Source organism: Lolium rigidum, chromosome 7 (genome assembly GCF_022539505.1).
Source record: "Lolium rigidum isolate FL_2022 chromosome 7, APGP_CSIRO_Lrig_0.1, whole genome shotgun sequence".
NCBI lineage: Eukaryota > Viridiplantae > Streptophyta > Magnoliopsida > Poales > Poaceae > Lolium > Lolium rigidum.
This window is the reverse complement of record NC_061514.1, coordinates 307,446,461-307,462,205: the sequence shown is the minus strand read 5'-3', so window position 1 is coordinate 307,462,205 and position 15,745 is coordinate 307,446,461. Positions and strand designations below refer to the sequence as shown.

Below are 15,745 nucleotides of genomic sequence, written 5' to 3'. Positions count from 1 at the left end.
ACGAGGGCCCTCAGCGGTTTCTCCTTATGTATCCACTTCTTGTGTTCTTGTATTTGTGCGCGTCTTTGTGTTGTATCCTTACTACTGGTTGAATGAATACAAGTTCTTTCAAAAAAAAAAAAAGTCAGTGACGGCCACAAGAGCTAGCCAGCGGCGGTGAGGTCACCGTCGCTCGCTCACCCACTCGCCTGGCCATGCTGTACCCATGCGGCCACCTGGCGCTGCCGACTACGCGTGGCCCCACTGGCCAGCCACACCACCGTTTTCCTGCTTGCTTCCTCGTGCGCCTGCTCCGTTCACATCAGCGGAGGCGGCCACGTGTCACGGCGGCAGTGGGCGCGGCCGCTCCCCACGACGCCTATAACTGCACGCCCTGGCTGGCTTCAAGGTTTCATCTCATCTCACACAGCAGACAGCACACCCACCAAGTGCAGGCACAAACTCGATCTCCAATCTAGTGAGCATTTCTTGAACTGTTCTTCTCTGAAATCTAGCGAGAGATCGACTGAGAGCAGGAAGGATGGGCATCGTGGACGTCGTCTCCGAGTACTGCTCCCTGCCCAGGACTCGCCGCCACATCAAGAAGCGGAAACAGTTCCAGGTTCCTACTATCATCTCTGAAACTAGCTACTTAGATGTTGCTGTAATAGATTGAAGAGTTTGTGGAATTTAACTTTGTTTTCTTGGTTGTTGATTCAGACGGTGGAGATGAAGGTGAGGATCGACTGCGAAGGCTGCGAGAGGAAGGTGAAGAAGGCCCTCGACGACATGAAAGGTAGGTTGACTGCTCCGCATGTGCTTGTTCAATCGGTTTCTTTTCTCGGCATCATACCATGATACTCCCGTCTTTTGTCGAATCACCCCTCTTTTTCCGCCCTAAAAGGCCAAAGTAAAAGTTGCATATTATCATCCACTATTGGGAAGCTTTCTTCTTCGGGTCGAATCTGATTCCTCCCTTGCCTGCACATGCTTCCCCTTTAACGGAAAGGAAACCAACATCTGAACTTTGAAAAAAAAAAAAATCTCGCATCCACCTCTTTCGGCAGATCTGGCAACTTTGCTCAAACTGTTCCTCTCTTTGCGACGCAGGCGTGAGCTCGGTGGAGGTGCTGGCGAAGCAGAACAAGGTGACGGTGACGGGGTACGTGGACGCGGCCAAGGTCATCCGCCGCGTCGCCTACAAGACCGGCAAGAGGGTGGAGCCGTGGCCGTACGTGCCGTACGAGATGGTGGCGCACCCCTACGCCCCTGGAGCGTACGACAAGCGCGCGCCGGCGGGGTACGTCCGGAACGTCATCGGCGACCCCTCCGCCGCGCCGCTGGCACGGGCGTCCTCCACCGAGACTAGGTACACCGCCGCGTTCAGCGACGAGAACCCCAACGCATGCTCCGTCATGTGATGATGATGGTGATGATGTACTATTCCCGGACTCCGGCCAGCCGGCCGGCGAGACATTGGTCGGTCGGCATGCTGGATCTCTAGCTAGGTTGTGGCTGCTGTTGTTGTCTTCTTGGAGTAGTAGTAGTATATTCTTTGTGTTTTAGATGGATTGGTGTAAGATAAGCTGGATTCGGTGACAAGGAATCTCTTTCAGTCTTCTAATTCGCAATGTTGCCAATCAGAGGAGCGTTGCATGATTTGGTTGGCGAGTGACAGAGACATGTATTCTACTTGTTAGGAGCCTGCTTGATGTATGTATGGATTTCAAACTTGGAATCGCACAGTAACGTTCTTTACTCTTGGTACGCTCGTATTTTTTCCCTTGTGTTGAAAAGGATGGGTTTATCCACCGATTTCAGTTAACAGCAACGTGGACAACAAGAGGGTCTTACAATCTTACAGGTAAAGTAAAGCAGAAAAACACTGGGTCTACTCGGTCAGGGCCAGCATGTATTTTTAGTTTAGGAGCGTGCTTGATTTGTCCATTTCAAACTTCAAACTTGGTGCGCACATAATGTTATTTTCTCTTGGCACACTCTTCATTTCTTTTTGTCTTGCTGTTGAAAAGGATGGGCTTATCCACCGATTTCAGTTAACAGAAACTTGGTCTACAAGGTCTTGCACTCTTACAGGTAAAGTAAAGCAGGAAAACACTGGGTTTACGGTTTACCCCCTCAAGGCCAGCAGCAGAGAGCAAGAAAACAACTGAGATGATGCAACGCCTGCCGACCAAATCTACTCCGTGATCACCCTCAGCAAAGGTCGCCCTCCCTTTGCCGTGTCAAACACCTCATTTGTCCTCTGTTCTTGGCACTGATTAAGACTCGGCTCAGTTGGTTTCAAGACAGAAAACGACTTGTTTGAGTTGTAAAATTAGCATTGATTAAGACACGGCTGAGTGAGTTAAAAAACGGCTATCTTGTGTTGTAAAACCAATGCCAGAGGATAAAAGGGTAGTAACTAGATAAGAGCATCTCCACCAGCGCCCCCATAGCAGCTCCGATAGCGATTTGGGGGTCGGTAGCGAAAATAGGCTCACACCGGCGCGCTCCAAATGGCGCCGGCAGTTTTTCGAGTCCAATAGAAGCGCCGGCAACCCCGTGTCGGCCTTGGCCAATGGCGCGAATCGGGCGCGGCGGCGCCTCGCGAGGCCGGAAATTTTGGGCGTGGGATCCGTCTGTCAGCCACACATCCCAAAGTCGACTTTAACCTAACGCATCAGCGGCACATTCAATTTTAACCTAACCATCGGCTACCACGCGACGGGAGTTATTGGGACGCAGCGGCGGTGCAGTTTCCACAGACCCGCAGCGAACCGTCCAGTCGCGCCTTGCTCTTCGTGCCAGCGTTAATGAGCGCCACCGCTCCCCCGCCTCCCTCCGGCCTATAAAAAGGGTTGCCTCTCATCGTCCCTCTCACACACAAACCCTAGCGCCTATCTCCTCAACCCTAGCCGCCACCATCTAAAGAGACGACACCATGTCTGGTCGAGACCGAGGTCGAGGCCGCGGTCGTGGTCGTGGCCGCGGCAGAGCTGCACGCTCGCCGTCGGTCGTCTTCATCGTCGGATCTGCAGGAGGAGGAGCGGCCGGTGGTGTTGGAGTTCGTCGTCGTCCTCAAGGGCGACCCGCACGCCATCCAGAGGCTGCCGGTTTGGGGGCGCCGGTATTAGTTTGTGGAATGGAATGTTTCTTCTCTTTATTCGATTTTCTATGTTTTTATTTGTTATTTTAATTCAAAACATCTATCGAGGCCGCCGGTTTGAGAGCGTCGGTGTGGGAACAGCTTCCTAAATAGAGGATGCAGGCGCTCCCCATACGGAGGCGCCGACGTCTCTGCCGGCGACTATTTGGGGGACGCTGGTGGAGATGCTCTAAGTATCGCCTTGCCAGGAGCTATCTTAGCCAAAAGTCCCTCCGTCCCCGTCCGGAAAAGGATGACGGAGGGAGTACATATTTTCTCTTCCCCAGGAACTTGGATGCTCAGCTGATGTTTCTTCCTCTTAGGGCACACAATTTCTGTATTTGAAAAAGATGGCACGTTTATCATCCGATTTATGCTAACAGAAGCATTTCACTGCATAATCGAAGGTGAAGGTCAAGTAAAACAGGAAAAGGAAGTGGGTTTCCTCCCTCACAGTCACAGGTAGCAGCGGCAGCAGCTGTAGAATGCACGAAACCGAGTAGTAGATCACAGTTTTCTCCGAAACAGCGGCAGCGGGCAGCGGTAGCAGCTGATGTTTCTTCCTCTTAGGCATTTCCACCGGGCCGACACAAAACGGATATTAAAATGGTTATCCAAACTTATTTATCTGTTTGGATCGGGTAGCCCCAGTGGCCCAAAGCAAATGTTTTTTTCCAATAATATATTAATTGATAGAAAATAGATTACAAAGTGCAAAAATAAAGAAAAAGTAGCTAAAAATTATAACCCTAGGGTAACTAGGGTTGCCGCCGCCATTGATGCATGCTCGCTTCGTCCTTGATGACGACGAACACTGGAGGCGCCCACGGCCAGTACAAGGTGCCCTGTGCAGATGGAGCCGTCAATGTTGGATGGGGGACGCTGATGCCACCGACGCTGATACTGTTGTGGGAGGTGGTGGCCTCTCCAACGCCTCCTTCTCCATGAGGTCCGGCGGTGCTCCTCAAGCTCGCTCTGTGCGATGGCCATCTCCAACACTTCCTCCGTGAGGTCCATCGGCTAGACCTCCGGGTTGACGAGTGGCACATCGCCACCGCCATTATCGTCATCACGGCCATCGTCATCGTCTCCCTCATCCTCAAAGGGGCTGCTGCCGAACTCGTGGGTGAAGAAGCCAACATCGCCGAGGTATCCATCGTGTCGGCATGAGTCGAACTCCTAGGACCCGAAGGTGTCCCAGTTAGGCGAGTTCATCTCCAAAGCTGGATCATCCCGTAGACCGGCGAGAGGAGGGACTGGCAGTGGCAGATCTCGTCGCCCGCACGCGTACTTCGCGTGGTACGGGAGGGACCGGCACCCTCGTCGAGTAGAGGAGCCAGCCCGATGACAGGTTGACATCCCGCGACGGCACCAGGCATCCCACGCCGAACAACTCACGCACGTAGTCCACCAACAAGGTCACGTTGCTTCTTCCGGCCGGTTGAAGAACCGGCCTCGTGGTTGTTCTTCGAGCGCCGGAAGGGCCACCCTTTTCCCATGGTGATGGTGGTGGCGCTAGCACGGGCAATGGCGCAGGGTATGGTGTTGGAGCGTGGGGAGAAGGGCAATGGCGTGGGGACGAAATGGCCGCGGCATGTGCCTCTTAAAAGGACATGCAAGCTGCTCGCCTTTAATGCTCTGGCATAGAAACTGAGCAACGGCCTTGCTAGCATTGGCACGCAGATGGCGAGGCGCGCCGTTAACGCGGCGCAGAAAGCCGCAACTGCATTGCCCCGCCTAGTGCCCATAAGGCGAAGCGGGTGCGGTTGCTGGCAGATGAGCCCGAGGGACTAAGGGAGAGCGACGCGTGCACTGACCGCATTGTATCCGCGGCGACGCATTCTGGACGCAAATTTGGATCGCGAATGCGTTTCCTTGAATAGTCTGGTCACTTTGTGTCGGGTCGCTGACGTGGGAGCAGATCCTTTTTGTCCATAGGAACGCTGGAGATGTCCTTACCCCTTGGCACACAATTTTCTGTTTTTGAGAAAGACGGCAGGTTTATCCTCTAACACACATTTTTTTTCTATTTTTGAAAAGATGGCAGGTTTATCCTCCGAATTATGCTAACAGAAGCCTTTGCCTACATAATCGAAGGTGAAGGTCAAGTAAAACAGGACAAAGAACTGTGTTTCCTCCCTCAAAGGCAGCAGCAGCTGCTGCAGAATGCACGAAACCTACTACTGTAGTAGTAGATCAACATCCTCGTACAGAAACGATCGAGCCAAGAGCAGTAAAATCCAGCCGGAATGATGCAGCAGTGCCGACCAAATCTACTTCCATGAACAGCCTCGGCAGCGGTCGCCGGTCGCCGTCCATTTGCCGTGTCAAACACCTCCGGTAAGCTTTTTTTTTCTTTGTTGAAAACGACACCTCCGGTAAGCTGATTTATACAGTGCTAATTTTAGCAAAGAGTTATCTTAGCCCAAAGCCAATTATAGTGGTTTAATTAAAATAATTACTAGCCAAAGTATCACACCTGTAAGAGCATCCCCACTCGTTGGCGCTCCCCACGCCCAAATCCGGCGAAATTTTCGTCCGGATTGGATGAAGATTTGGCGTGGGGAGCGCCGAAGTTCCAGCCGTCCCCCCGGCAGGAAACCCCCAACCTCGACCATTTGACATATTTCAAACAAATTCAACATAAAATTTAACAAGTTCGGCAAACAAGAGGACGAAAATTGCTGAAACAAATTCGGCGATAACAGTACAATGTTTAAGCCGGCGGGGTGGTTCCGGCGGCGAGAGAGATACGAGGGGTGGGGGAGATTTTGAGCGACGTGGCGGTGGGGTTCGTGCGTCGAGTCACCGACAGATCGGGCCCTTCCCCGCTTTTCACTCGTCCGGAGTCCCCGAGCGCTCCCCGGGGCCGGGGGCGTGGGATCGCCGGATGAATTTAGGCCCAAATCCGGACGAAAACGAGGAACCGGGGGCACGACTGGGCCGAATTACGCCGTTCGGATGGAAAAAACGCTCGCCGGGGGCCTCCTCGGGGGGACGAGTGGAGATGCTCTAAGTATCTGAACTTACAGAAGAGAGACCCATGCCAAAGCTGATATTGGCAACAGCACGCCAGTACCGTGCCGCTCTGCAGTCTCTTGTGCATTATTTCGGTGGTTGCAGCTTTCTCATACTTTAAGGTAGAATCATGGGCCTTTGGGTGCCCAACTTTATTGGCTCGTTGGGCAGTCGGCCAGATATCATAATGTCGACAAGAAATTAGGCTCCCAAGTCGCTATCAAATTGATAGGTCTATACAGTATCAACCTAGACAATGCACCATAATTTAAAGGCCTAGTACTCTGATACAAATCACCAGGCAAGATGGAGCCCACTGCAAAAAAATTAGTACATAACCATCCAGTTTTACAAAAAAATTAAAACCAGGCACTGGGCAAATGATAACAAGAGGCGAATGCCATCTTCAAAACCATCCACTCCAAAGAGTCAAACACAAGTTTGGAGTACGTGTCAAACTGCGTATTAACCTCGTATATGCGGCAGCATTATTGCATATACTACTAAAATCTGGCAAAATTTGAATAGTGTCTAGAAAGACATGTATTCCATTCCAGCAATTCCAAACGAGGACTTGAACGAGGAGAAAGAAAAATCTACTACTGGTGGTGGTTTTCTTCTACTCCTGGCCCTCCTCGATTCTTGATGGTTCTCCAACAGCATCTTCCATCCGTTGGTACCAATCACCAATTTGAGTGTGCTCAACCATATCCTTTCCAGATCTCAAGTAGCGGATCGGTCTCAGAACACCAAATACTGCAAGATCAGCCAAGTTTGGCTTGGCACCACCTGGATAATGATAAGATGGAAAGATAGCGAAGTTAATGCAACAGCCTAACAAACTCGATGTACGATGTTTCTTTTGAGGTATGGATAAATAAGGTACCAAGAAAGTTTCTTCCATTCAGAGCTTCCGTCCATGTGTTGGCAGCATCATACAGTGAAGCACGCTCATCTGTAATGTTGTACTTCTTCTTAAGCTTCTTGGACACAAAGTACATTGCTGCAGCACCAGCGTACTTCACAGCAAACCGCTCGGTAAAACTGAAGTTGCCTGGACCAGAGTTTGGGCACCGAAAATTGAATTACCACAGATGTGCAACTTTACAGGCAGTGAGGAATCAGGAACATGACTAAATTTAAGTTCACGACAGTTAAACTAATGCAATATCATCTCACGGAGTGTTCAGAGTGTCAACCAGAGATAACACTCAGAGTAACAAATCTTTAGGCATTTCTTTTTAGAACACAGAATGGTACATTACATTAGTCAACTACAGAAATGATTTTATGCTCCTGGTAAAAAGACACATTGGGTAACGGTATATAGAGGCTAACTAGCCTGTCCACTATGTTTGAGGGGTTCACGGAATTAGAGTACAAAGCTTATCTTTCCATAAGACTGGTTCAAAATTTACAAACAGTCCTATCCATGAAGATTTTGCAAGCCTTGGCACATGACAGGAAATATATATCTAAGTGATACATGTAGGGTACAACATGTACATGGAGCTGTCTGGACTGTGTCATGTGAAAAAAAAAAAATACAAAAGCCAGTTCGGATTGTTAGCTTACAAATATTTTCAAGTGAGTTTCTTGCAAATTTGGTATAGGACGATATGATGTCCAAGCAGTTGGGACTCTTACTGGTACACGACTCTTAATGGCACACACTGTAGTAAGCAAGATGGTGCCCACTGCAGTGCTATTAAAATTGATCTGATACAAATCACCAATCAACCAATGAAAATTCTATTATGCAAAGGTGCTTAATACTTGAAATGTGGACAGATCTACATGCAACAGGGGGTAAATGTTGCCAGTTAATAAAAGCAACAAAAGGAACTTGTAAGTAGTTGAATTATTTCACATGACTGGACCTGTCCATAGGCCTGTTATGAGATAGCATATGAAACAGATAGATGGCTACTTATTAACTTGTAGTATTGCCGTTCCAGAAGTAACATTTGCCGGACAAACATGGGGTTTGTTTGCAATCAAATATCACCTAAATATCAACCACCTTATGTGATCATTTATAACTCTCAACAACTAGACTCTCCACAGTGAGCATAGACTAACGCAGGCATTTGCACCGACAATTCTGAAGGGCAGGAAATTTGATCATATCACACAATTAAAAGGAAACAACGTACAACAAGGAACATAGAAGAGGAAAGTTGTAAAGATTTACCATTGTTTGCAATATAATCAAAAGACTCTAGAGCCTCCGAAGTTGTGCGGTATATATTTGGTGACAATACATGCACCAGGTGCTCATCAACCCACCTAGATCAAAGGAAGATAAAGAAAACTGTCATGCTCAAGTAGATAATGGTTCATTCATTGTACATCGTACGAATGTCAATATAATGATTCAATTCCTAACTACTCCCAGAAGTAATGGACTATCCCCAAATACCAGCTGGACTGGCCATACTAGTCCTTACTTGCTTTAAAACATGGGTTTGAGCAGAGTTCACAAGTTATTTGCACAGGTCTTCAATGAACATAAATACGGTGCTTAAATGAAGTGTGCACAATTTATTTTTGTTTAACACGATAAATAAAGCATGTACCTATCATTTCACAAATGCAAAGTCCAGATGATTCACACCATAATCATTAAGTACTTGTGAATTCAAGAAAAAAAAGTCACAAAGCTTGACCAAGCTACATAAAGTAGTATTCCACTAAACTTTATTTTGTGCAATTTTCAGACCATTGATAAAAGCAGTACGGTGGCCATTCTGTTCATTTGGAAAAGGTAAACCTAAAAAAATGATTTATATAGGTCCGGTAATACTCAAGCTAATAATTTATTCTTCAGCAATCAACAGAACAGCAGCACACATCTGGTGAGGCAGCATGGCAGCGTGTCAGCCCCAAGGAGGTGGATGGGCAGCTCCTCCGTGCCTGGCTCGCATTCCCGAAGAGTCAGATGAGGCGCGGACAGGATGGTTGGGCCATATGCCAGCAGCCTCCAATACGACGCGCCTCTAAGCGTTTTTCTGTATATATAGGTTCTCTTGAAGAGACCAACTGAACAATTACTGAACACCAAACACATATAATGCACAAAACTGAAAAACGAACCAGAATTCCTTTTTTTAGGTTTGGCCTTGCAGTAATTTGGCATGGGCAGACAACTTGGTTTTAGAAATTAACTTGCTAAGAAAGTAGAATGGATATGCCATGGAATAAGAGGTATATTATGTCCCAACAATATTTTTGCACAAAGTTTTTCAAATGAAAGAAGCATAAATTGTCCTTCTCCTTCCAAACAATCTGCATTGACTGAAACCTATAACATAAAACTATAAAAGACTAAAGAAAGGGAATTGCCGGGAAGTGACACGTTAATCAATTAAAAAAACAGTTACCTGCGCCATTTTGTTTCTTCTTCACTAGTGGACTCAACATCGGGGCTTATCTTGCGCTGTAATTTATTGATTATGTCTGCCAACAATATGTTTAAAAAATGTTATAGAATTTGGCACATATGAAAAGAAGAACATGTAACTTGAATCTGTAACAAAGTGGATGAAAAGATTGCAAAAAAAGTGGGTAACAAGTTTAACCTGATGAATCGACCAGATTTTCACCATCTACCGTCAATATTGGGACCTTCTTGTATTCAGACCACTTGATTTCCTTTTTACTCAGTGGATTAACTTCCACAACTTTGTAGGGTATATCATGATAGTCTAGAAAAGCTGAAACAAGGGCAAAAAAATAAGTGAGATCAAATCCAATTGTTCAGAATAGGGGAAGCTTTCTATAACAGGCTCCCTCGGCTCACTGGCAACAAAAAAAACTCACAAAGCGCCATCTCAAGATTTTTCATAAAGTAAATGATCATTTCACGATTCGAGTCAAATAAAATTGCCAAACAATTGCATCTAACTAATATGTTCACATGCAACAAAGGTATTGAATTCCAATGTAGGGACAGAGTCTTGGATATTACAACTTCAAAAGTGTCAATACCTGAAATAAAATGGTGTGAAATAGACCATTCATGCCAACTACATAGAAAAATACCAACAAGTTGAGTACCCTAGTTGGACCAACAAGTTGAGTACCCTAATTGGACCGACAATTAACTGGTTCCAAGCATGATCTTTCTGCAATCAGCTGCTGGGGTAAGCTCCATCAGGTGTAAAATCAAGTTGACCTAGGGTTCTCGAGAAAGGTAGAGCAAATGGCTCTTTCTCAGAGACAATTTAGAAGAACTGCTCCTATATTTCTTGCATAATCTCTAGTAGCTTTCACTATTGTTAGAAGTTTTTCTCCTAACTTTCAAGTTTGCTACTGGTGCTGAAGTGGTTTAATGATGAAGATGATGTAAGGGGTATCAACGAATATTTTCACAGCTAGGTTAGCAAGGATGCCATGGTAGATTATATCTCCACTTCTAGTCTCTTTGATTCAATGGGAAACAACTTTTGCCGTTGCCTCCCATGACCTACTGTATATGTGCATCGTTTCAACACAACAACCCTGCTTTAATAAAGTGAAACATGAGAAAAATCATTGATAATCATTTTTCTGATGTTTCCCATTATTAAAGCATGGGTGCCATGCACATGTATAGGAGATCATGGGAGACAACTGCAAAAGTTGCTTCTGGTCGAATCAGAGAGACTACAAGTGGAGATGTAACGGCCTAACTGTGAGAATATCCATTTCCACCGCTTACAACATTGCTTAACCACTTTATCACCAGTAGCAAACTTAAGTTACGAGAAAAAAAAACTTCTAAATAGTAAAATAACTAGGAGATAATCTTTCCTTTCCATTTTCTCAGGTGTAATCAAGGTGTCCCAAACTCATTAAGCCTCTAATGCCTAACACAAGTAGCGCACTTTACAGTAGTAATCCTAACTCTAATAGACAACTGCTGCGTCTAGCTGCCACATGGATAGAGCTACTAGCCTGGGGCTTGGGCCTAACACATGACAGTGCAATAATGGGAGGTTCACAGGCACACCACAGGGCCAAGGAGAAGAGATGGACTACAGATATTTGGTTTATTTTTGTTACAAGAATTGATGAAAATGTTGATGAGTACATAAAAGGAAGCTACCAAATATTATAATCAAGTTCCCAACTAAGAAATACAAAACTTTGTGGGATAAGAAGACCCTATCCCTGATATAGGCTCGAGAGAAATAAGGATTACAATGACGACACTTATTGTTACTCTACAGAAATAGAAGTATCAAGCATATCTTTTTGCAACCCTTGAAATTAGTAGAAAGATTTTCTATAACTTAATGTTTGCCTTGTGGAGATGAATCTAATATGTTCCTAATAAATAAGCACAACTTAAGAATAGCATAATATTTATGTTCTTGAACCATGTCAATACCAAGTACAGACATTCTTGGGTACATGAGGGATCACCAGGTCAGACAGTATTCTACATTAAACTAATTTTATAGTCAGGCAGGTACAAAACATCAGTCTGGAGGTTACCTAGACAAGATGAATATAAGTCTAGAGGTGATTTAGCCATATGTTTAAAGAGGACTATTTTTTCCAGCGGACATGGACTAAGGATTACATTCACAGCAGTAACTAAATTTCACACTTGCTATAATGGTATAAGAGGTTTGATACACACCCGAACGAAAGTGCTGAACTAATGAATAGTGCATGCCCCTGCAATTTCTACGAGCATGAATATTCCCCTTAAACTCGGAAGCTGCGATTACAATCTAATTTGATCTACTCAGTAGCCAGTACAATTCTTCCAGTAAAATACAAATCTAACCTAACACTCACGAATTGTAAAATTTTAAAGCCAGGCCAACAACCTCTGATTGAATCTCGAGGCGTAACAGGATCATAAGGAAACCATTCCTAAAACTGCTGCGCAGCGGATCGAAAATGCCTGATTGGAAATCCATCTCACCTCTGACCTTGTTGCAGAAGGGGCATGCCTGGTACTGGTAGAGCACGACGTTCTGCGGCAGCAGATCCGCGGGCAGCCGCTCCTTGGCCTGCACCTCGGCGGCCGCCACGGTGGCGAAGGTCAGGGAGAAGGAGACGGCGCCTGCGATCCCGCCCTGCAGCGCCCGCGACGACGGCGCCGGCGACGGCGGCGGGGGGTTGTTGTTGCCCCAGCGGCTGCCGCCCGCGGCGGGGGAGGCGGCGGCGGCGTGGAGGGCGCGCGCGGAGAGGAGGAGCGAGCGGGAGGCGAGGGAGTGCGCCGCGCGGAGCGACCTCATCGTGGCGGGCGGGCTAGGGTTTCGGGGCGGCGGCCTCGTCGGCGTCGATTTGGGAGGTCGTGTACCTGGACGGAGCTGGAAGATGCCTAAAACCCTGGGTTTGAAATTTTAATTTGATCCCCAAATCAAGCATTTTTTACCGATTACTTTGGTCCTTGGCGTGCCGCGAAATTACATTTCAGTGCTGCGTCTGCAGGTGAGAGGACCTGGCTCGCACGGAGGTCGGGAATAAGTTGAACTGGAGGGGCCTTGGTGCTTTTTCCCTGGACGAGGCTATTCTTCTTGCGGAAGAAGAAAGAATGGGATGGTCGTCACGGCCACGGACAGGACTGGATCGATCGAGTGGCCAAGACCGGATGGACGTGACAACAACGCGCGGCCAGCTTTGGAGCACATGGCTTTGGTTTTTTGGTGCAACACGCGATTTTCTCTACTCTACTACAAGTTGGTTCTCGTGTGCTTAGAAGTTTAGATTCCCTCGAAATGTTTATGGACAATAATAATATGCGGATATCATCAATAATACGGCAAATATTAATGTGGACACGTAGTTTCAGATAAGCGTAATAATGGTGTGTTTATCGCCGTTATATTTGTTTCATCTACAAGGGTGAAGTGTAACCTCCACTTTATTCTTTCTGTGCGGTCATCATCACCCGCGCACATCCGGACCGTCAAATCTAGTCTAATATGACCACTCAAAATTGGAGCCATCTAAACCCTCATATCTCTTTTGGTGGCCTTTTTTTCGAAATAGGGGTAAACCCCGGCTTCTGCATCATGACGATGCACACGGCCATTTATTAGAAAAAGGTTCAAAATAGTATTGTTTACAACTCACGCATCACCGAGGATTGATACAAAAATCAACCATCGAAAACAATCCATACTGTGACTACACATCAACATAGCCTTCTAGTATGTCGCCAACCAGCCTGGCACAAGATATTCTGAGCGACCATCAGAAGCCGTGTGCATCCAGAAGACATGGCATCCCGTTGCCCCTCCGGAGAGAGTAGGGCCCAGAGCTGGACCCAATGGGAAACCATATGGAGAACCTGCTGAAAGGATCGTATGCCTCACCTAGAGGGGGGGTGAATAGGTGCTAACCAATTTTTAGTTCTTTTTTCAATTTAGGCTTGACACAAAGGTAGATTCTCTAGATATGCAACTAAGTGAATTTACCTATATGACAAGGTAATCAACTAATCAAGATACAGCTACGCAATATAAGAGATAGAATAGGATAGAGGTAACCGAGAGTGGAGCACGCGATGACACGGAGATGATTCCCGTAGTTCCCTTCCTTTGCAAGAAGGTACGTCTACGTTTGGAGGAGTGTGGTTGCTACGAAAGCCAAACCAACAGCCCACGAAGGCTTCACTCAGATCTCCTATGGGCAACGCCACGAAGGCCTAGCCCACTTCCACTAAGGGATTTCCTCGAGGCGGAAACCGGGCATTTACAAGGTTCTTGGGGCACACATCCACAACCAAATTGGAGGCTCCCAAATCTGTAACAATATAACAATCAACAACAACACATCAACAAAAATCAACTAGGGAACCAAATAGGAACACTAGCAAGAGGGCCCTCAAACAAATGAGGGGGAAATGTAAATCGCTTCGGTGAGGATGTAGATCGGTGTCTTCTTCTTCGAATCTCCAAATATCAAGAGCTTTGGTTGGGGGAGGAAGGAGATCTTGCAAATCTTGTGTTCTTGAGGTGGCTCTAATGGTGGTGAAGACTTGGCAGATTTTTGTGCAATAATTGAGCAACTTGTCCCTTTGGAGAAGAGAGCTATTTATATGATTGGAGCTCTCAGATCTGACCGTTAGGACGTTTTTCAGTAACACCGGAAGTTCCGGCCAGGAGGGCCCCGGAAGTTCCGCCTGGGACCGGAAGTTCCGGCCAGGAGCACCGGAAGTTCCGGCCGGATGAAACCGAGGCAGACAAGCTGGTCAGAAGAGATTGGGGCGGAACTAGGGCGGAACTTCCGGTGACCGGAAGTTCCGGCCAAGTTCCGGCCAAGTTCAGGAATTCCAGAAAAACCTTACTGGACATACTAAGCCACATTTGCGATGTTTCCGGAACTTGCCCGGAAGTTGGGCGGAAGTTCCGCTGACCGGAACTTCCGGCCAACTGCACCGGAGCTTCCGGCCAGCTTTCGAAACTTCAACTGAGAGGGGCGCTGAGGGTCTTCTGAGTGGAGAAGCAGGGGCGGAACTTCCGCTGGTGGTAGCCGGAACTTCCGCTCCTGGGCGGAAGTACCGCTGGCAGAGGCCGGAACTTCCGCCCGAAGAGAAAAACCAGCAAAGCTTCAGTTTTGTCAGTCCAATTCATCAGCCATGTTTATACAAAGAAATCTTGTACATGTCTACATCAACACACATAAATATATACCTAGTGTTGACATCAAACACACAAAACCCAAAAGGGCGGGAAATGTTCTTTCAATCTCCCCCTTTTTGGTGTTTGATGACAACACAAGTATTTGCAAGGAATGAATAATGTAAACATCAAGAATGTGAGAGATATAGAGGAGCTCCCCCTATATATGAGCATTGATACCTAAGAAGCTCCCTCTATATCTTGCATCCGTCTTCCATGGGTTAGCAATACAATATAGTGATAAGCATATAGATAAATAGATCATGCACACATAGATAACCATAGAAGACTCACATCCGGAGTTTACCATACACATAGATACGGTTCCAAACACATAGATAAAGTTTACAAACCACATAAACTAAGAACATAGTTCGACACCACAAAGATAAATAGAATCACAAGCGATAAAAATCAAAGCAAACACGAGCTTGTGACTCCCCCATGCAAATACCCAACGGAGAGCAACCTAATAAGGTCTCACTCTCCCCCTTTGGCACCAAGGCACCAAAAAGGGACAGGAGAAACTACACGTCCCAAGGGTCGGCGTTAGCCTAGCCGGGAGGGAGGTTCGATGGAGCGTCGGGGTAGGGTGGAGTGTGAGGAGGAGACTCGATCTCGAGACCATCTGGAGGGAGAGGAACACCATGCTGAGAAACCCACTCAGCCTGCGGAGTGATATTCTCCTCGGATCCGAGAGGAGACACTTCCACATCAAGAGCCCTCATAATGCTCTTCTAATGAACCTGAGACTTCTTGGCTTCTGCATGCTGCTGATACTGACGGTGATTGACTGCAGAGGTGAGACAAAAGATCTGTCGCATGCGGCGAGCAAGCTTAGAAGCCTAGCTAGGTGGCTTCTCATCCATGGGGGGAACATCTTCTATGGGCGAGTTGTGGCGCTTGGTCCTAAGAACCTTCACTTCATGAGATGTGATGTTGAGAGGAATAGAGTGAAGAAGGGTAGTCTGACAAG

The 15,745-nt window shown here is 46.9% G+C and overlaps 2 protein-coding genes across 2 annotated transcripts; one reads left to right on the top strand and one right to left on the bottom strand.

Annotated features, from left to right (window-relative positions):
• Positions 1–410: 410 nt before the first annotated feature.
• LOC124676397 (heavy metal-associated isoprenylated plant protein 27-like) lies at positions 411–1,737 on the top strand. Its single transcript, XM_047212468.1, has 3 exons — positions 411–601; positions 700–775; positions 1,090–1,737. The coding sequence occupies exons 1-3, from the start codon at positions 521–523 to the stop codon at positions 1,398–1,400; spliced, it is 468 nt and encodes a 155-aa protein (XP_047068424.1). The 5' UTR covers positions 411–520; the 3' UTR covers positions 1,401–1,737.
• A 4,786-nt stretch (positions 1,738–6,523) lies between these two features.
• LOC124675618 (prostaglandin E synthase 2-like) lies at positions 6,524–12,378 on the bottom strand. The gene is made up of 6 exons (XM_047211685.1): positions 12,063–12,378; positions 9,724–9,858; positions 9,526–9,601; positions 8,337–8,431; positions 7,029–7,196; positions 6,524–6,931 (listed from the first exon to the last, which is right to left on the bottom strand). Exons 1-6 carry the CDS (start codon positions 12,376–12,378, stop codon positions 6,762–6,764), a joined length of 960 nt encoding a protein of 319 aa, XP_047067641.1. The 3' UTR covers positions 6,524–6,761.
• Between the last annotated feature and the right edge of the window lie 3,367 nt (positions 12,379–15,745).